Consider the following 22,285-nt stretch of genomic DNA (forward strand, 5'->3'; position numbering starts at 1 on the left):
GATTGGTGTATACCTTATTACATAGGAGGGCACATAAACCTAAGCACAACATTGTGTAGGCCAAACAGATTTTTACATATTTGAATAAGATTTACTCACCTGTATTGATTTATATTTTAAGTGCAGCTTGTTTTGCATATATTTAGATGATTGTGTATTTACCCACTTGTGTAAATGTGATGACAAAATGCTAAAGAATCTGCTGTTAGTATATTGTTTTGAAGCAGGCTGTGGGCCTTATGAAGTGTTCTGGTGGGCCTTGTATGGTCCATGGGCCGTAGGTTGGGCACCTTGGGTATAATCTGATAACATGTCCCTGCTATTGTCTTGTCAAGATTAGAAAAGAAAACCAAGTTAACAACAACAAAAAAACGGGGGGTGTGTGGGAAGGTGGGGTGGGACTTATCCCTGTTTTCTTCCTCTACCCTCCTTTCCAACCCCATAAAAAATCAAGCACATACTTTTAAAAAATACTACATATTCCTTGGGTGGGGTAATCTTCCTGATTTAAGAGAAACTGTAAAGTGTTTTGAGACCTCTAGTGCTGGAATGTATTTTCCATAACTTTTAAATTCACATACTACCACTGGTGGAATGGAAGACAAGGATCGTTGCAAGTTCATGAATTTTTGAGTGTGTTCATTGCTTGGGTTGAATGCAGGCTGCGCTTTGGAATTTTTATAATCTTAAATCTGCTATTAGTTATGGTGACCAGATGTCCCATTTCTAAAGGGACAGTCTCGTATTTAAGCCCTCCTGCAGGTGTCCTGACTTTTTCTTAAAAACGGGCGAATTGTCCCATCTTTTCTGTCTCTTTCTTCCAACCCCCTCAAAATCAGTACTGGTGGGTCCTGCTGCTGGCGGATCCCTACTCGCCAGCTGCCCGCCCACTAGTGGTGGGGGCAGATCCAGTGGCCGATAATGGGGGTGGGTGTGCAAGGCTAATGGTCGGGCAAAGCTGCAACACGTGGGGTCGGCTGCTCCTCCTGCTGGTCCATCAGCACGGTCCCCGCTGCGTGCTGGCTCTTGGCCAGCAGGGCTCCTCCCTGCTCCCCCTCTTGCTGTCTTCTCCCTGCTTTGCCTCTTTGAACCCCAGCCCCACAGCTCCTCCATATCGCCCCCAGGGGGGCGTGTCCCGCTCCCAGAGCCGGGCAGAGAACCAGCCCCTGGCCAGAGTGCTCAGCTCATCAACAGCCTGGCCGGCAGGCTCCTTCCTTCCCCCGCACTGCCTCTGCCTAGGCTGGGGCAGCGCCCCAGGAACACTCAAGACCCTCTGACCCGGGGCGCTGGCTAGGAGGAGCCAAGCCCTGTTTGTGCCAAAGCCCCACACAGCACTGGCACTGGGAACCCTCTCCACCCCTCACCTAAGCTCTGAAGTGGCGGGGGAAGTGGGAAGCGTTTTCCAGACTGTTCGTGCCCTGACGCTGCAGGTTCCAGAGCATCCCCCCAGGCAGGGGCTTAGCACCCTCTTCACCTGCCCTCCGCCGCCCAGGGTCTCCTAGGCACCCTCCACTGCTGAGCCACCTTTCTGGCTGGATTCGCTGAAGCCCCTGCAGTCAGGTTCCCTGGGCCCTGGTACACAATGGATCCTTAGAGCTTAACCCTTTCCTGCTTGCGCTGGAGCCGGGGGACACAGGGAGGCTGGGTTATGTCGGTGGCCAGCAGCAGCCTGGAGGTGTTAACTGCCTTTCAACACTGTGGGCAGGAAGGGACAAGCTGCTTCCAGCCACAGGGGAGCAGGCAGGGGAGAAGATGAGCTCTACAAAGACATGAGCCAGGTCATCTCTCTCTCTCACACCCCCCCCCCCCCCCCCCAGCTGGAAGCAGCTCCCATCCCTTCCTTCCACACAGTGCCAAAAGGCTGTGGCTGGCTGCCCCCTCCCACCCCCCCCCCCCCATCCCCGCCATTGTGTTGCCTCCAGGTACCAGGAGAGAGGTCCCCGGGGCCCAGCCAGGCATGGAGGATGGACCAGTCAGCCCCACTGTGTGAGAGAGGTGTACGGGAGTGTGGGTGTGTCACTTCTCCCCGTGTGTTTGTGTGGGGGGAAGGGGTGTGTGTCATCCCTCCTAGTGTGAACCCTAAAGCCTTAAAGATAAGATAAATAAAAAGAATCCCACTAGGCAGTAGTTCTTTTTAACGGGCTCAGGCAACTTCTTGTTAGTTTGAATGTTTGTACTGCATAGTTCTGATTGATTGCTGTTTGCCTGAATATTAGTAATTTTACCAGGTGGTCCCCTATTCAGCATAGGGAAATATGGTCACCCTACTGTTAGTTCTTTTCTTTCCTGCTGCCAATCTCTTATTTTCATGTTATTCACACTATTGTATAGGATGCATGCATACTACAGTTTTCCACTCAGACTTTTTCAAATGGAATTAATTACACAATATAACAATGTAGCATTTTGTGACCATGAAAAGAATGAATATCCATATATGCACTTGCAGTAATATCAGACCTTTGAGATTTAAATTTTCATTCAGGACTACATGCAAAAGTGTGCAGACAGTATGTGTGTCTAAATATTATTGGCTGTTAGTATTTGCTTTCAGTTTAGTTTGGATAAACTGTCATTCATCAAAGTAGGAGAGTGGGGAAGCTTTAATTCTGGATCATTCCATCCAATTACTCTTCATGGTTATAAGTGAATTTAAACTTTTATTGGGTTGGTTTTGAAATATATAGTGATAACTAAAGTAATAACTAATCTCTTCACTGTATGTGACTAGGGATTAGTAATTATTCATTGCTACGAGTGTAAAACTTGAATCTCTTGGTTAGAATTTGTTGGCTGGAAAGGAAAACAAAACTAAAGTTTAAATATGTGAGATTAGTTGTCTAAAGCTTAGTGGGTTAACATTCTATGCAATATTGTGTTCTGTGTTTCATATGATCAGAGTCCCATCTAAAAGTCTTCAACGAGTGTTTTGATCATTTTATCCCATTGGAGTTATTAATACAGGAGCAGCCTTGAGCTAATCTTCACCTTCCAAATCTTTTATTGTCTGTAGTTTTTGAATCTTCAAATTTTCTGAAATTTTTTTGGGGGAAGTATAATTTACGTATTACTTAAGGTAACTTTGCCAGGTGCACCAAGACTACCTGCATTTTTTTTTTGTTACCGAGCAAAGACCCTCTCATTTCTCCAGGCTTTTTGCTTGCTTTGCATGGCAGGACTAACATGTGGACAATAGCTTTTTTTTTTTTTTTCTTCCTCTTTAGATCACAGCCATTGCAATGTTCTGGTCGCAGACATAACATGGTAAAAATCAAGCTGCTTCCTGCTTTACTCTCTTCAGTTCTGGATCTTAACATATGCTTCAGGCTGTGACTGATTGTGTTCTCTGTATGGATATCAGAGCTATTCATTGCTGTACTGGGGGCTCTGAGGCAAAACCATTTTCTGTCTGCCAGAAGTTTTGTATCTGGTCGTGGGACAGCTCTCTCCTGCCTCGGTTGTTTTAACCCTTAATATTGTGTGTGTGTGTGTGTGAATAGTGTATTTTGCTAGGTGTAAGAATTATGTACAACTTGAGCTCTACATTTTTTACATAATCTAATTTTGTAACGGGCTGTGTAGTCTATGGAGTAGTCTGTGGTAATGGATGATGACTATTTTGTTTTGGATAATAAAAATAAATGTAGAAGTCCATAGCACTAACGCAGAGTGGCCTACATCATCAAGGTAGAAAGTAAGTAACCTTTAGGCTGCTGTCATTTTTCCACTTTAGTAGCCAAATGATTTTAGAACGAAATGGAGAATGTCTCTCCTTGGTAAGACGACCTCTGGAACATTGCTGATAACAGATAAAGCTATGAAGCTCATTTGCATGCCTTGAAGTTTTACAACAGTGTTCTTAGATTCATTTGTTAAACTTTGCATTTTACCCTTAAGATCTACTAAGTGAGGGTCATAGGCATCTATTTTGTGCTTCAGATGTGTTTTATTCTTGTATCCAAACCCTAGATTTGTTTTAATAATACATTAAAAAGTCTAGTGTCCTTTAGAAGTAGAAGATACCATTCACTAGTGAGTAGGCTGTGGTCCCATCATTATTCTCCTCTCTCCGAGCTAAGGACATAGCATTATTTTCCTGTATCCTTTCAGAGAAATATGCCCAGAAGTTCCTCAAATGGGTTTCCAAAGCTGGTCAGCATGGTGGGATTCAAACAAGAGTGAACATATGCTGAACAGCATTGGCAAAGAGAACACTGGAATGGAGCTGCAGAGTCACATAGTTCCATCACGGGCATCACTTTGACACTAAGCGAATAGCTCTATCTCCAGTCCCCTAAATGTCTGTCTTCCATTGGGATAGAAATAACGGTACAGTTAAACAAACTTAAAGTTAAACGAAATATGAAGTTGCTACTGTCTACGTGTAAATTATAAAGTTATGAAAACATTGGACTATCTAAAACAATGCTGGTCATTAGTGGAAAGATGTGTATGGCTTCCTTATTTTGTGCATCTCGTATCAGATGTAGAGACCATGGCTAACAGTGAAAACATTAAATATGCATCCGAAAGTAGGCCTGCAATTTGAGATAAAAAGGGCTAGTATGTTTTAGCTTAACTCCACTGCAGAGCTGAAATATCCTTACACATTCACCTTCAAAACCCTTAGTAACATTGCTAATATTTATGTTCACATCCTATTTTCAATAATGTTAACATGAGCAAATTACAAGTGATGTAAAATATTGTCTACAAATGTTACTTTTGCTAATTGTTAAATATAATTGTCAAATTGCTTAAAATCAGGTAATGCTGCTCTTATTATGATTGCAGCTTAACTGTACCCAAATTACATTGGGGCGATGTTGTGATTATTTCTTCTTTGCTTGCAGAAGGGGACTCTGATAACTACATTGCCTATTATAGAAGAGCCACAGTGTATTTGGCCATGGGCAAATCTAAAGCTGCAATTCGTGATTTAAGTAAAGTGGTTGAACTAAAGCAGGATTTCACATCAGTAAGTAATGATTTTTCAGGATTCCTTCAGAGTAAAAGAAAATGGTGTTCCTTTTTGTTTTCCTGTTTTGTTTAAAAGGCAGACTATTTTTTAGCTGGTGGTATAATAAAAAAGAGAATTTAATACCCCATATTTCAGGAAGTTTAAGATTAGATACCCCAAGATACTGGTGCATGTACGATACTGAACACTCTTACACTGGATGAGAGAGAGACTAGTCTTGTCTCACTTTAACTTCTAATTTTATTACCTGGCCTACAGTAAAATGCCCAAATCCTCTGCTAGCATATCTAAGGGTTCATAATGAATTATGAGTAAGGCTAAGTTTTATTCATGGGTATTTTTAGTAAAAGTCATGGACAGATCATGGGAAGTAAACAAAAATTCACAGCCTGTGACCTGTCTATGACTTTTTTTTACTAAAAATACCTGTGAATAAAACTTGGAGGCTGCCTGCAGGTGCTGGGGAGAGCGTTAGGGCTGGCAGGTTCCCTACTTGACTCCACACCTTCCCTTCCAGCAGCAGCAGAGTTTGGGTGTGGGAGGGGGCTGGGGGTTGGGACATGGGATGGGGTGAAATGGGCTCTGGGCGGCGCTTACCCGGGGGGGGGTCCCCGGAAGTGGTGACATCCCCATTGCTCAGCTGCTAGGTGGAGGCATGGCCAGGCAGCTCTACACACTGTCTCTGCCTGCAGGCACCACTCCTGCAGTTCCTACTGGCTGTGGTTCCCAGCCAATAGGAGCTGCGAAGCCAGTGCCAGAGGCAACCCACAGAGCTGCCTGGCCACTCCTCCGCCTAGCAGCTGAGTGAGGGGTATGTCGCCGCTTCCAGGGAGCACCCCCAGGTAAGCATTGCCCAGAGCCCACCTCACCCTGTCCCGTGCCCCAACTCCCTGCTCCCTCCCACACCCAAACTCTGTTGCTGGGGAGCATGGGGGGTGCGGGTGCATGGTGGCCCAAGACTGCCCCAGCAGCGGCTAGTGCGCCTGGAGCAGGGGCTGCCTGAGCTGTCCCTGAGCCAGGCACACCGGCTGCTGCAGAAGTCACAGAAAGTCATGGAAAGTCACAGAATCCATGACTTCCATGACAGACTCGCAGTCTTAACTACGAGTCCTCTATAAGCAGTAACATTGGTTGCCAAATCAAGAAATAAGTTACTTTTTAGGATTACCACCTACTTTACCAAAGCTCTTTCAGGCTAATTACTGGGAGATTTGTGACACTGGAATTAGCCATTTGACCAGCCTCCCTACCTGCAACCCAATTTTTTGTTCTGAACTGCAGATTATCTCCTCAAATTTTAAAATAACTATTTGGAAAGATTGAGTCGCACACAGTTTGAAAGGTAAAGATTGACTATCTATTTCTCTTAGCAAAAATGATAGTTTATATAATGTTTACAGTCTTGTTGTAGCCATGTTGGTCCCAGGATATTAGACACACAAGATGGATGAGGTAATATATTTTATTGGACCAACTTCTGTTAGTGAAAGGGACAACTTTCGAGCTTTCTCAGACCTGAAGAGATTTATGTAAGTTACTCTGAGCTAAATACAAGGTGGAACAGATTTGTTACGTAGTTAAATCCACCTTGTATTTAGCTGTCACACTCGAAGTACCTTTTCCTGACCTGAAGAAGAGCTCTGTGGAGCTTGAAAGCTTGTCTCTCTCTCACCAACAGAAGTTGGTCCAATAAAAGATATGCCCCCACCTTGGGTTTGTTTTTATATAATATTTGCTACTATGACAAATTTGTCAAGTTCTCTCCTTTAAGAGATGAAATAATTTTACAAGATGATGCCTTTTAAATGACCTCGTTCTAGTGAACAAATGGAAAGAGTTTCTGTTTTCCTCTCTTTCCCCACCAGACTAAAACATTTGGTATAAGAACAGTCCTTAAAGTCCCAGGACTAGTTTAGCAATGTTACTATCAATAAATTATCTTGTAGTCATTAGATTTTTATTTAACTAACTTATTTAAGAAAGGGGGACTGCAAGTCTTAATTAACATTAATAGCGCATCTAAATTAACTTGCATGTAAACTTTCTTATCCTGAATAATCAAAATTTCAGTTAAGATCCTTCCAAAATAATCTGCACTGACTTTTACAGTGGCTTCTGCTAAAGAGTCCTCATTAAATTTTCAGGTTAATAGAAGTATTAACAATAAGGACTTCTATACCCTTTTGCTGCAATCTATTGAAAAGGCTGTAAATTAAGAAAATCAAAACAGCGTAGCTGTGTTGACTAGTTATCTTACAAGTTAAACAGTTGTTTTTCTTGGTGCAGTCCTCTGATGGAGGAGTTTGGGTGGTAACTGGAGCTACACCTACATTTGCAATGATGGGTAATTACTGATCTAAAACCCTGATGTAAAAGGACATAATCATTTTTGCTAAAGCTGTTCTTGTAAGAACACAGTATAGAGGAGGGATGGAGAGAGCAGACACCTTCATATCTGCTTTTGGTTCAGTTTGTTAGATGTGGATGGGGGCTGAAATTTTCCATTTTATTAAATTTGGGGAAATTGGGTTTTAATTTTTCTTTTTGGCTACAAATAAGAACCAAGTAAAGTACAAAACTGGTTACTGTTCCATTTCAGGCAAGATTACAGAGAGGCCATTTACTTCTTAAGCAAGGAAAATTTGATGAAGCAGAAGATGACTTCAAAAGTGTGGTAAGTAGGAAGCATAGAAAACTACACCGTTGGCTTTAAATTCAGATTATATGATTTAGGTATGGAATTTTTCTCATAGCCTAAATCCATCGTAGACCACATACATATGTAGCTGAGTTGCAGACTGCTTTTTTTTTAAAGATATTGCAGCAGAGCTGAGCTAGTTTGTATGAACAAACAATGGAAAAAGTAGTAATAGAGTAATTGTAGCACCTTTTTAATGAAGTTCACAATACTTTAATTTTTCCGTTATAAAGAAACAGTTCAGTTGCAAATGCCACTGCACATAAGATGTTTTTCTAAACAATATAATGAAAATAAGTCTGCATTTGTATGGTTAAGTAGATTTTATTCTGTCCCATTTTGTGTGTCACTTCAGTTATTTGACATGAGAACAATCGTGTAGTGTAGCATTTTGAAAAATATTGTCAGGTTTAAGCATGTTTACCCCTTCATCATTCCTTCTTGACATGCACACCAGGGAAAAACGTGTGCCCACAGAGAGGAAGGATAGTACAGACGTTACTGTGCTAGCCTGGGACTTGGAGGATCTAGGTTCAGTTTCTTGTCCACAGACTTCTGGTGTGACAGTTGCAAGTTACTCAGTGTTTCTGTGCCTCAGTTCTCCAGCTGTAAGATGACCTCCTTACCTCACATGGGTATTGTGAGGTGCTCAGATACTGCAGGAATGGGGGCCGTACAAGTACTGTAGAGGGTTTTTTTCCCTAAAAACACGTTTGGTTTATTTTTTATCTTGTCAAGTAAAAGGTATTTATAAACCTTAAGCACACCTTACAAAAAGTAAACTACTTCCATTCTGAGATAACATACTAGCCTCTTCTTTCTCTTCTTGTCACATCAGGCAGGTTAGGTCTAGGCCACTGAGCAAAATTCCAAAAGGTATGGGAATAGGCTGTGTTTGCTTTGCTTTTCTTTCTTACGTAGAGTTGTGTATTTTAATGATCAAGCACTTAAAGCTTTAAGGGATAGGCATTTTTTTATAACACAAAGTAAAGAAACCCTATAAACGAGTGTAACTGTGTACTGTGGTTCCAGCTTTGTTCATGGAATGTGTGGAAGTACAGAGATTTGATGTTTAATGGAGACCCTTCCCATGAGTGCTTAAGACAAAAAATCTGGTGGTCATATATTCAACAATCCTTTAGTGGTATGGAAGAGAGGAGAGAGACTGGTTTTACTCTGGTTAGCTGAGTGTCTTGTCATTGTAATGGATTTTAATACTATGAGTGATTAATTACTGGTTTTGTGCATATGCCTGTGTGTGAAATTTAATGTTTCTCCAGACATTTGCTGCTAGCACCACATTTGGAAACTTTTTTTTTTGTTTTTTGCCCCTAAATCAGCAAAATAGTTTTTATTCCCAGCCAAGCTTCAGAGCTCTGGAAGAGCAACAGAACACAAAGCTTAACTTTACTTTTCAAATCCTGGCTAATATAAAGTAAAGTTGTGTTTGGCTTAAACCTATTGAGTATCATATTAATAAAACTAAATGACTAGCAATTACTGCTGATATGATAGTGGACCATTATGCTGGAAAAAGTACAGAAGTATCAAGCCTATTACAAACTAGTTATGAATATCTGAAAAAACCCATTTCAGTTAACTAAAACATCCCACCAGAATATGACCATCAAATAATAATTATGAAAATATACACGTTTTAAAATATTTGGGAAGCTTCAGACTCCTATGGTCTCTACAAGGTAGTTGTACTTGTTCTGTTTCTTTAGTTCTATAAATAACACAAACACAATTGATTTGCTTATGTGCATATAATCACTTTTACTGTTCTCTGAATTTACTGTTAAAAGCACAAACTTCAGTTAAATATGACACAGTATGTTCCTGATTTTTTTTAACCTAACAAGCTGATAATTGTATAGGATAATTTAGAAGTGTTGCTTGAGTGAGTTTTAAGCTGTTTTTTAGCTGATGTTCTGTGTGTGTGGGAGGCTGGGAAAGGGGGGGAATTACCTAGCTCTCTGAAGCTGGGGGGGTTTAGACCACCCTGGTGGTTCTGCCAAACATTCTGTGCAAACTATTTATTATTGTGTAGACCTATATAAACTAAGCTTCTCAGAAGATGAGGGAACACACTTATTAATACTATGCATTTTTTTTCTGTTGGTTTGTTTGTTTAGGAGTTTGTATGGAATGTACTTAGATGGGATAGTCTTTCTGAATGACTTCCAAGACTTGTGTATGGTAATTCCACTTTATGACCAGGGGAATTGGGAATATCTGTTACATTCATTATTAGAGGGCTGTGAACCATAGCATTAAACCAGCTGTTGAGCAGCAGAAGAGTAACCAGTTGGACCTTGATGCTGCTGTTTGAAGGCGTTCTCTTGAATATGGATCAGTGCAGTCCAAGGGAACACAAAGGAGGACCTTGGGGTAACTTTCATAAAAGCATTTAAGTGACTTCGGCGCCTAAGTAATTTGTGTTGGAAAATTTTACCACTGGTCTCATCTGTCCTTTTCTCTCCCACCCCCCCACCCATTTCCTCCTTGGAAACAACCATTGGTTCAGCTTCTAAAGCAAGATCCTTCCCCTTCCTTTAAACATCATGGGGAAGACCATATCCCTCAGTCAGAATGTCCTCTACAAGGGGACAGTCATCACAGAACTTGTGGCTCATACCGTACGAAGGGCACCTTCTGACTTTCAGAAAAAGTTGCTTTGGCTTCTTTGCCTCATTCGGAAGCTGAGGATGGGAAAAGTTTTGTCCTTATGCAACCAATGGTATTTTACCAGCAGGAGTGTTGTATGGAGGAATAGAATTTTCTCCCCAGGAGAACAATTTCCCTAGCATCCTTGAACTGAGGGGGAATCTATCCCAGCTGACTCAAACCATGGAAATCTGAGTGATGACTGGAATGTAGAACCCTTTTGGATTGCCTGTTCTTAAGGATGTTTTCTCACTGTGAATCAAAGAAACCAGTCTTTCAGTCCCTCCAGGTAAGGGTCGGGGGCTCAGAGGGAGAGTCCCTGTCTAGGCTACTCTCGTGATCTAACTACTCCCTCACCTTTATCCTCCTCAGGGAACTGTCGCTACACTTTTAAGGGGCGAGGGAGAGAAAAGCAGGAAGACCCTTCTGGATACTACAGTGACAGTAGGGGCTGCAGAGACATAAGGCCCCGCCTAAATTAATTCAGTTGGGGTTTGGATGTGCAGGGAAGACACTCTTCTTGTGGGGAAGCAGCCTCATTTTCCCCTCTCCCCTTAAAAAAATCCAAAGCAAACCAACAAAATAGCAATGCAGGCTGCTCATTCCTCCCCTCCTTCCTTATAAAACAACTGTTGGCTCCTCCTGGGCAGCTCGGATCTCTCCTTTGGAAACTCACTAGTGTGTGATCATTAAATATTTATACCCATGTTGGCACCTGGTAAAGCCTATTTTCTTGTGTGAGTGTGGGCAAGACAGAGCCACATGTTAACCCAGGGGCGGGCAAACTTTTTGGCCTGAGGGCCGCATTGGGTTTTGGAAATTGTATGGAGGGCTGGTTAGGGAAGGGTGTGCCTCCCCAAACAGCCAGGCGTGGCCTGGCCCCTGCCCCCTATCCCCAACCTGCTTCTTACCCCCTGATGACACCCCCCCCCCCCCGGACTCCTGCCCCATCCAACCCCCCTGACCACCCTGGAACCCCTGCCCCGACTGCCCCTCACCGCCCCATCCAACCCCCCGGGACCCTGCCCCATCCAACCACACCTTCTCCCTGACCACCCCTGGAACCCCTGCCCCTGCCTGTCCCCTGCCATTCCATCCAACCACACCTTCTCCCTGACCACCCCCGGAACCCCTGCCCCTTGCTGCCCCATCCAACCTCCCCTCTCCTTCCTGGCTGTCCCCCCCCCCCCACTGGGGACCCCTGCCCCCATTCTACCCTCCTGTTCTTGACCCCGAACTCCCCTGCCCTCTATCCAACACCCCCCCCCCCCGGCTCCCTGCCCCCTTACCGCGCTGCCTGGAGCACTGGTGGCTGCCGGCGCAGCTGCACCAGGAGAGGCAGCAGTGCCGTGCTGCACAGAGTACTGGATCAGGCCAGGCTCTGCCGCTGCACTGCCTCAGGAGCTTGCAGCCCTGCTGCATAGAGCATTGCGCTGGCCGGGGTAGAGGGAACACTGGGGGAGGGGCCGGGGACTGAGAGCTCAGGGGCCTGGCAGGAGGGTCCCATGGGCTGGATGTGGCCTGCAGGCCTTAGTTTGCCCACCTCTTGTGTTAACCAGAGGTCCCTAGTTAGCTCTAGAGAATTATTGTTCAGTGGAATGGCTATTCTGTCTCTTTGTACAGCTCCAAGGCGTTGAATAGTCAGTAGGGTTCCTCATATGCTTCATATCTAATGTTTCCTTAGCAGACACACAGTGAAAGTCACTAGGAAAAGAGTTGGAGGATATGTCAGCGCCCTCTTCTGGGCCCTGATCCAGCACTGCACTTAGTCAAGCATGTGATTAATTGTATTGATATAAATGGGAATATTGATGTGTTAAGTGGTTTGCAGGATCAGGGCCTCTCTGAAAAAGGGAGGCTTCATTAAATCACATGGTACCTTTCTCCATGTGTCTTTCAGCCGCCCCGGAAGAATACTCTGGCACTAGTGTGAAGAAAGTCTTTCCAAAAGCAGATGGGTGATATGTGACAGATATCAAGTTTGCTGCACCTGAGCCATGCAAAAAACTACTGCAAAGGGCCTTGCTGACAGACTTGTTTAAACTGCTTCCAGTTGTGGACATTTCATTGCACTGCAATGAATATGTTGTGAATAGAGATGTTCTGTCTCTCTTAGATGAATTTATGGGTTTTTTTTGAGCGTGGAGGACTTATAGATATTTAAAAGCCATATATTGAAGATTCTTATAGTTCCACTAGGTGTCAGCAAAGACTAACCAACTTTGAATGTTGTGTGCTTACAAATTATTTTTATATTTTCCTAATTTAGATCAGGCTTCAGTTATAAATGTTACAGTATTTATCCATGGTCATCCAGTGTGTGTGTAGGTCTATTTTAGGTGTGGATGAAGCAAACCGTCCTCTTCTAGTCAAATACAAACTCTAACACCATTATTTCAGGCAGCATTAGAGCAGAGGTACCCAAAGTGCTATCTTCTCTTTCTCAGTCTCTGCGAGGTGCACCCCATGTTGATATTAGACTAGGTCCCCAAATTATTTGCTCTGTAGTGAGGGTGGTAGCAGCAAATAGAGAAGGCAATCTAGTGTGCAACTTTTGGGGAGAGCCATTCTCCCCTCACTTTAGTAATCTAGCATTATTGTAAATATCATAGATGGGAAATGGGGAAGGGAATTTAATTAAGTTGTGTGTATCCCCCTGCCAGTTCAGGACTTTCCCTTGGAGTATATTCTAGTGTGTTTCATAATTTTTAGTAACTCAAACAGTGGGGTTTCTTCCACTTTCCTTGAGACTGTTCCACAGCCTAACAGATCTCCCTGTTAGATGAGTTTTCCTTCCATCCCCCTGATATTCAGCCTGCATTTTTGTTTGCTCAATGTCATTCCATTACTCCTTGGACCTGTCAGAAACGGTTCCTCTCTCTGTGCTTGGCAGCCTGTTGCTGCCTCTACTAGGCACACTGCCGTCTGTCTCTGTGCAGTTGTACAGTATGGAGGGCCTCGCACCCTGACTGTGTCCCTCCTTTTTAACGTTCACAAATGCCTTCCTCTGTCTACAATGTCACTATAAGCCACATAATACAATCTAATCCATCCACCTTCTCTTTAGTGACTTAAAACACCTCTGTATTTATAACTCTCTTCCAATAAGGATCCCAGATCCCAACCCACTTAGATATGAGAGATCCTCCCTCGCCCTACCATTCTCTAGGTACAAGCCATACCTACTTCCCTATAGCTAGGTAGACAGGCTATGGTATTACCTGTTCCACACAGAGAAATTGACCTGTACATTCAATATGCTGCTTTAATTGTTAATTTCAAACATGTGAAAAGCAGTTGCAGTACTTGCAGACATATATCTATGAGGTTGAATTATAGTCTGGCCAGGTGCAGAAGCATAGCAAAGCTCGTGAGTGAAACCCGAACTTGGGATTTTTTGACTCTTCAACATTTTGTGCTCTAATCAAACTTTGTGTATATATAATGTTTAGGCTTGACAGAATTTTATTTTTATTTTTTATAATTTTGACAGATGTTTAAAACATTTGTTCCATTTTTACTGTTTGTTTTTTTTTTAAATTTTTGCAATTGTGGGAAATTTATGGTGGGGGGGCGGTCAGGTAATGGTTGTGTATCAGTGAAGAATTATTTAATGATGGTAGATTTTGAGATTTCAAAAGTGTAAAACTTTATAACCGTTAAAAAACAACTTGTCAAAATACACAAATTAAACATCCTTAGGTCAAACTCTAAGTTCTCAAGCAGATTTCTTACTTTGCCTATCAGTAAATTTTGATTATTATCAATGGAAATATTTTTTCATCAATTTGCATATTTGGTGGAATTGATGTTTATTGATATTTCCCAATAAAATCAAATCGTCCCAAGCTGCCTAATATTACTTTCTCTCTCTCTCTCTCACACACACACTCTCACACACACGTTAAAAACTTTACTAAGGTTGCACAATCAAGCATACAAAAGTTCGGAAATACCAGAATTAAGGTTGCCTGTGCAACCTTTAATTTGGCCCTTTATGCATATGCATTATGATATAATTAAAGAGTGTAAGATCACATGCTATTTTTTATAGAATCCCTGCCTCATTCAGCACACAAGATGGATCACGTGCACTGAATGAGCAGCTGTATAACATTTTGTTTCTTCCTCATAGTTCAGTGTGTGGCCCCAAGCATTATTTACTGCATATTGTTCAAACCCTCCTCCGAATACACAATTATTAGTTTACCCATGGGCTTGTCTATGGTGCTTATCAGTGTAATGTCAGGTGCTTCACAAATATTGGACTTATATTCACAAAACCCCTGTGAGGTGAGAGGGAGTGGTATTACCCCCATTTTACAGATGTGGAAACTGATGCACAGAGATTAATGGGTATTTAATTTTGGAGGCCCAATTTGAGATGCTTAGGACCTGTTTTTTTCAGAGTACTCAGCATTCTATAGCACTTCATGTATTCAGGCACAGCTTCCATTGACTTCAGTTGCAGTTGTGAGTACTCAGTAGTACTACTGCACATTGGGCCCCAGGATCCCAAGTCAGGCACCCAGAAAATGAGGAACACACAATTAGGGATTAGCTGTGAAAAGTCTGGGTTGTGTGACTTAACTAGCATCATGCAGAAATCCAGACACAGTCAGGGATAGGATCCAGTTCTCCAGGGCATCATTAAACTGTCTTAACACTGAGACCATCCTTCCTCTTCTTGCAATCCCCTGCCTCGTTCAATATATACCTTCCAACTTAAGGCACCCTTTATTCTGGCATTTCCTAACTTTTGAGTGCTTGACTTTGCAACTTTAATAATGTTCTTTTAACATAGGTTTTTGGGTGTAATTTTCTACCTTTGTTGAAAAAGCAAACTGAAATAAACCTAATTCCATCCTGTCGTTTCATATTGAGACTGACATGGGTCATTAGCAGGGCTGGACCCTTTAGGTCCACCACACTAAACCTCTGCTGCTTAAGCTAATGGAGTAACTGATAGCAGTAGTAGGTTGTTATCCTCTATGTGGTGCGGGAGTAGAGTGGGATGGGAGACTTCGCTGGTGGGTTTCACAGATAGTTGCTGAAGGCAAAGGGATGTTGAAAGTCAAGAATCTTGAGTTCCATTTGAGGCTCTGGAGAGTCTGCCTGTTCTTCTGCCCCATCCCATCTGACCTATCAATGTCCCAGTACTGTCTCTTCCTCACCTCTGAAGCATATTTTTATTCTTGTTTGTATGTAACCCTTTCTGTCATTATTCCTTATACTCGGTATCACTTAATCCTATGTCCTCTTGTTAAATAAACTTGCGTTATTTTTACTGTGTTCAGTGCACTGATTGAAGGGAACAGTGTGTTAATACTAGTTAAGCTAACAGGTTGCAGTGTATTGTCTCTTTAAAGGAGCAACAAACTTAATTACTTTTGTGAGTGTTCAGTAAGAGGGCTGGATGGTGTAGAGAGACGTCTCTGGGGAACTTCAGTTGAGGTTCATTGTTCCTTACTGGCAAGACAAGGTTTGAACTGGAAGAGTTCTAACGAGTTTGCTTGCAAGGCAGATAATCTGGCAAATCATGGGGTTGTCTCACATTTTAGCAGTAGTAAAACTCTTACCTGCTGACCCTGAGAGGGGCAACGCAGTAACTCACAATTCTGGGAGTTTTTGCAGATGGGGATTCCACAACCTCCCTTGGAAGCCTATTCTAGAGCTTAACTATCCTTATAGTTAGCAAGTTTTTCCTAATATCTAACCTTAGATACCCCTTGCTGCAGATTAAGCGTTTTACTACTTGTCCTACCTTCAGTAGACATGACAAGTGCCACCTGTCCTCATTATAACAGCCCTTAACATATTTGAAGACTGTTATGAGTCGTTGTCCTTCCCCCTCCCCCCCGTCATCTTTTCCTCAAGAGTAAACATACCCAGGTTTTTTTAACCTTTCTTTATAAGCCAAATTTTTGAAAATTTTTATTGTTTTTGTTGCTTTCCTCTGGACTGTCTCAAGTTTGTTCAGATCTTTCCTTAAGTGTGGTACCCTGAATTGAACACGATACTCTAGCTGAAGCTTCACCAGTGCTGAGTAGAGTGGGACAGTTACCCTCCATGTCTTACATATAAAACTCCTGTTAATAAACCCCAGATATTAGCCTTTTTCACAGCTGCATCATATTGTTGACTTGTATTCAATTTATGATCCACTGTAACTCAAAGATTATTTTCAGAAGCACTGCCACCTAGCCAGTTACTTCCTATTTTATGGTTGTGCAGTTAATTTTTTTCCTTCCTAAGTGAAGTACTTTACACATGTTTTTATTGAATTTCATCTTGTTGATTTCAGACCAGTTCTCCAATTTCTCAAGGTCATTTTGAATTCTAATCCTGTTCTCCAAAGTGCTTGCAACCTCTCCCATCTTGGTGTTATCTGCATATTTTATAAGCATACTTTCCACTCTGTTATCCAAGTCATGAATGAAAATACTGAATAATACTGGACCCAGGACAGATCCCTGTGGGACCCCTCTACATGTGTCAGTGAACCATTGATAACTACTTGTTTGTTTTTCAATCAGTTGTACACCCATTTTACACTAATACCATTTAGAGTACATTTCTCAAGTTTGCTTATGAGAATGTTGACAGTCCCACTTGATAATCTTACTAAATAAAAATCAAGACATATCACATCTACAACTCTATCCCTATCTGCTGGGCCAGTGACCCTGTCAAAGGAGGAAATTACGTTGGTTTTGCATGATTTGTTCTTGACAAATCATGTTGGTGATTCCTTATTACACTATTATCCTCTAGGTGCTTACTGATTGTTTAATAATTTGTTCCACTATCTTTCTATGTATTGAAGTTAGGTTGACTGGTCTCTAATTCTCCAGATCCTCTTTGTTCCCCTTTCTAATGTTAGGTACCATGTTTGCCCTTCTGTAGTCCTCTAGTTACCTTTTTAATGAAGACTGAAGCAAAACAGTGATTAAACACTTTGCCTTTTTGTTGTCGTCCCTGCTAAGTAGTGGACATATGCTTCACTTAGTCTTTCTCTTGCTCCTGTTGTATTTATAGAATCTTTTCTTGTTGCCTTTTATGTCCCTTGCTAGGTGTAATTCATTTTGTGTGTTAGCCTTTCTGATTTTCTCCCTACATGCTTGTGCTATTTCTTTGTACTCCTCCTTAGCAATTTGTCCATGTTTCCACTTGTTGTAGGATTCCTTTTCGATTTTCATTAAAGAGCTCCTGGTTGGAGCCATATTGGCCTTCTGCTAGTCTTCCTTTCTTTTCTTTGCAGAACCGTTAGAGTAAACAGGTAAACAGCTCCCTAGTTCTTATTCCATCCCTAGTTCTGATAGGGATCTGGATGCAGTCCTTTCCTTCCCCAACCCCATCCCTCTTATCTCTTCCAAAGGAGGAAAAGGTAGAGAGAACTGTCCATAATTCTTGGCTTGCTTGTTAGGTGGAGTGTGGAGGATAACTTCGTTCTCCTAGTCGTCTCTTCACTTGGAGAAAGTTTTTATTTTTTTTTATTTTTCAGTTGTACCGTGAACATTACATATAAATCCTGTCTAGTGCACCTAGTGAGGAAACCTTATGATGAAAAACATTGTTTCAGTAATGCTTAAAGCTTGCTTTTGTCTCATTGTGTATGAGGGGGAAGGAAATAGTCGTTACTTGGTAATCTGTATCTGGTTGGGTGAAGTTATCGTTAAACATGGCTGTCACTTACCACCACAACTCCAGCTGCAGTGCTCTTTTGCCTGCAGTGGATCAGCATCTGAACTGTGTAGCTATAACACTGATGCTTCAGGTTTATTCACCGTTTCCTTTAGCATCAGCTATGTGTCTCCAGGAATTTTGGTTTGCATTACGTGCTCTGTAATAGCTCATAATGCAATAGTGGGGTGAGGGTCAAGGAACAATGCTATAACTGCACCCATTTACTATAATTAATTAACAAAAACTTCTATAGTTAGAAATTCAGTTAAACTCATTTAAAATTAATTAACTAGTGATTTTTTTTTTTTAAGGCAACATTAGCATCTTGGGCAACCTTGATTCACATGCCATGGAGGGGTATTTTGGGGGAAGGAAAGAAAGGGGACCTAGAGGATGATTAGGTGGGGTGAAAAGTGGGGAGGGCAAAAGTAGCAGGCAGCAGAGGGATGGGCAGAGGTGGTAGAGAAAGAATGACCCAGAGGTGGGGAGTGGAGGGCACTGGTGAGGGAAGCAGGGACTCTTTGTATAGTGTGTATTGGCTTAACCTTTGTAATATAGACTGTGGAAGGAAAAGGGCCTGTGTGCATGTTTGTAGAACTTCCTAGCCAGGACTTGTGGGGCAGGAAAGGGAAGGGAAGTTGTCATAAATATAAAGGGAAGGGTAAACACCTTTAAAATCCCACCTCTGCCACCATGTCAAGGTTCCTTCCCCACTCTGAACTCTAGGGTACAGATGTGGGGACCTGCATGAAAACCTCCTAAGCTTATTTTTATCAGCTTAGGTTAAAACTTCCCTTATCCTAGCTTCTTAACCCTTTTACAGGTGAAAGGGTTTTTCCTCTGGCCAGGAGGGATTTTAAAGATGTTTACCCTTCCCTTTATATTTAAGACATGCCCCCAAATCACAGATAGGGTGAAATGCTGGCTGTGATTTCTTCCTGGAGCTCTAGGAGAAAACAGAGTTAATAAGACAAGTGCATTTCTAAATATACTACCAAGTATATAAAGACTAACAATATATTCCACATCTCAAGGACGATTTTAACCAGTTGATTCTGGGAAACTTTCACGGGAGAGTGCATCAGCCACTTTGTTAGAAGCTCCTGAGATGTGTTGGATGTCGAAATCAAAATCTTGGAGAGCTAAACTCCACCGAAGAAGTTTTTTGTTATTTCCCATGGCGGTATGAAGCCACTGTAGCACAGCATGGTCGGTTTGCAGGTGGAAACACCATCCCCAAACATATGGGTGTAGCTTTTCCAGAGCGTAGACAATGGCGTAACATTCTTTTTCACTGACTGACCAGTTGCTTTCCCTCTCAGACAGCTTCTTGCTAAGAAACACTATAGGATGGAATTCTTGATCTGGTCCTTCCTGCATTAAAACTGCTCCCACACCACGCTCGGACGCATCTGTGGTTACTAGGAACGGTTTGTCAAAGTCTGGGGCCCTTAGTACAGGGTCAGACATGAGTGTCGCTTTAAGCTGGTGTCAAGGTTCCTCCCCCACTCTGAACTCTAGGGTACAGATGTGGGGACCTGCATGAAAAACCTCCTAAGCTTATCTTTACCAGCTTAAGTCAAAACTTCCCCAAGGAACAAAATATTCCACCCTTTGTCCTTGGATTGGCCGCTACCACCACCAAACAAATACTGGTTACTGGGGAAGAGCTGTTTGGAAACGTCTTTCCCCCCAAAATACTTCCCAAAACCTTGCACCCCACTTCCTGGACAAGGTTTGGTAAAAAGCCTCACCAATTTGCCTAGGTGACTACAGAGCCAGACCCTTGGATCTTAAGAACAATGAACAATCCTCCCAACACTTGCACCCCCCCTTTCCTGGGAAATGTTGGATAAAAAGCCTCACCAATTTGCATAGGTGACTACAGACCCAAACCCTTGGATCTGAGAACAATGAAAAAGCATTCAGTTTTCTTACAAGAAGACTTTTAATAGAAATAGAAGTAAATAGAAGTAAAGAAATCACCTCTGTAAAATCAGGATGGTAGATACCTTACAGGGTAATTAGATTCAAAACATAGAGAATCCCTCTAGGCAAAACCTTAAGTTACAAAAAAGATACACAGACAGAAATAGTTATTCTATTCAGCACAATTCTTTTCTCAGCCATTTAAAGAAATCATAATCTAACGCATACCTAGCTAGATTATTTACTAAAAGTTCTAAGACTCCATTCCTGGTCTATCCCCGGCAGAAACAGCATATAGACAGACACACAGACCCTTTGTTTCTCTCCCTCCTCCCAGCTTTTGAAAGTATCTTGTCTCCTCATTGGTCATTTTGGTCAGGTGCCAGCGAGGTTACCTTTAGCTTCTTAACCCTTTACAGGTGAGAGGAATTTTCCCCTGGCCAGGAGAGATTTCAAAGGGGTTTACCCTTCCCTTTATATTTATGACAGCTGGTTAAAGGCCTTCTGACACTCTTCGGTCCACTGAACGGCATTTGGCTGTTTCTTTTTGGTTAGGTCTGTCAGTGGGGCGGCGATTTGGCTGTTTTGTGGTACAAATCGCCTATAATAACCGGCCAAGCCTAAGAGGGATTGAACCTGTTTCTTTGACTTGGGGACAGACCACTTTTGGATAGCATCCACTTTGGCCTGTAGGGGTTTGATAGTTCCTTGACCCACCTGGTGTCCTAGGTAAGTCACTCTGTTTTCTCTTAGAGCTCCAGGAAGAAATCACAGCCAGCGTTTCACCCTATTTGTGATTTGGGGGGCGTGTCATAAATATAAAGGGAAGGGTAAACACCTTTAAAATCCCTCCTGGCCAGAGGAAAAACCCTTTCACCTGTAAAGGGTTATGAAGCTAGGATAACCTCTCTGGCACCTGACCAAAATGACCAATGAGGAGACAAGATACTTTCAAAAGCTGGAGGAGGGAGGAAAAACAAAGGGTCTGTGTCTGTCTGTGTGATGCTTTTGCCGGGGACAGAACAGGAATGGAGTCTTAGAACTTAGTAAGTAATCTAGCTAGATATGCATTAGATTCTGATTTCTTTAAATGGCTGAGAAAATAAGTTGTACTGAATGAGACGTAGATTCCTGTTTTTGTGTCTTTTTGTAACTTAAGGTTTTGCCTAGAGGGATTCTCTATGTTTTGAATCTAATTACCCTGTAAGATATTTACCATCCTGATTTTTCAGAGGTGATTCTTTTTACTTTTTCTTCTATTAAAATTCTTCTTTTAAGAATCTGAATGCTTTTTCGTTGCCCTTAAGATCCAAGGGATTGGGTCTGTGTTCACCTATGCAAATTGGTGAGGATTTTTACAAACCTTCCCCAGGATTTTGGTGGGAAAGACTTTTCCAAGCGGGCTCTTTCCCGGTTATATATCTGTTAGATGCTTGGTGGTGGCAGCAATAAAGTCCAAGGGAAAAAGGAAAATAGTTTGTACCTTGGGGAAGTTTTAACCTAAGCTGGTAAAAATAAGCTAAAGAGGTTTTCATGCAAGTCCACACATCTGTACCCTAGAGTTCAGAGTGGGGAAGGAACCTTGACAGAACTATAAGAGGGTCCTGGTGGCAGAGGACCATTGAAATTCTGGGGTCAGGAGGGATCAGGAGCAGGTTAAAGAATAACTGGAGGATAAAGGACCAAACAGATCTGAGTGCAGGGGCTGGAGAGTGTCTGTAACCCTCCACAACCCCTGTCTCTGACCCCTTCCAGTTCTGTTATGCCTCCCCACTCAGTACACTTTCCCTCCATCTATCAAATTGCTTCGGGCAGAGGCATTTCTCTGGTACCTTCTGCTGCTGCTGGCACATCACTGGCAGCAGCTTCATATGTTGCTCTCTCATTGGGAGTGTAGCTTGGCCTTCAGACCCTCTAGTGTGCAACCCTCTAGTAATGCCCACATGAATTTGCAGGAACCTGCACTCCACAACAAACTCCCTTATACCTGCAGTATACAGCCACCCATGCTGAACACCTCCAGTTGTGCAAAATTACTCTTTCAACCTCTGCTCTAACCACAGTATTTTGTAGGTAGTAATAATAGATTAGATTTTTGGAAATAAAAAAAGTATTTCAGTGCATGAATACTTTGACGCTGCAGTTGTGATCTCTAGTGGCAGCAGAGGAATCAAAGGGCATTGCATGTTACGATAATCAGTATTTGACCTGGAAATATATATTAGAAACTTCTCTACGTAGTGAAGCAAGTATGTGGCAGGTGAGAAAGATATATAAAGTTAAAACAAACCCTATGAACAATACTCCTCTGACACAAGTTC

General features: G+C 42.3%; 1 protein-coding gene across 1 annotated transcript in view; it reads left to right on the forward strand.

Moving 5' to 3' along the window:
• Positions 1-22,285, forward strand: part of DNAJC3 (DnaJ heat shock protein family (Hsp40) member C3) — a 67,399-nt gene that overhangs the window by 15,004 nt on the left and 30,110 nt on the right. The window contains exons 3-4 of the mRNA XM_077812721.1: positions 4,854-4,978; positions 7,581-7,655. Coding sequence (XP_077668847.1) covers positions 4,854-4,978; positions 7,581-7,655 — 200 coding nt within the window. The remainder of the gene's footprint in view (positions 1-4,853; positions 4,979-7,580; positions 7,656-22,285) is intronic.

Source organism: Eretmochelys imbricata, chromosome 1 (genome assembly GCF_965152235.1).
Source record: "Eretmochelys imbricata isolate rEreImb1 chromosome 1, rEreImb1.hap1, whole genome shotgun sequence".
In the NCBI taxonomy this organism is placed as follows: domain Eukaryota; kingdom Metazoa; phylum Chordata; order Testudines; family Cheloniidae; genus Eretmochelys; species Eretmochelys imbricata.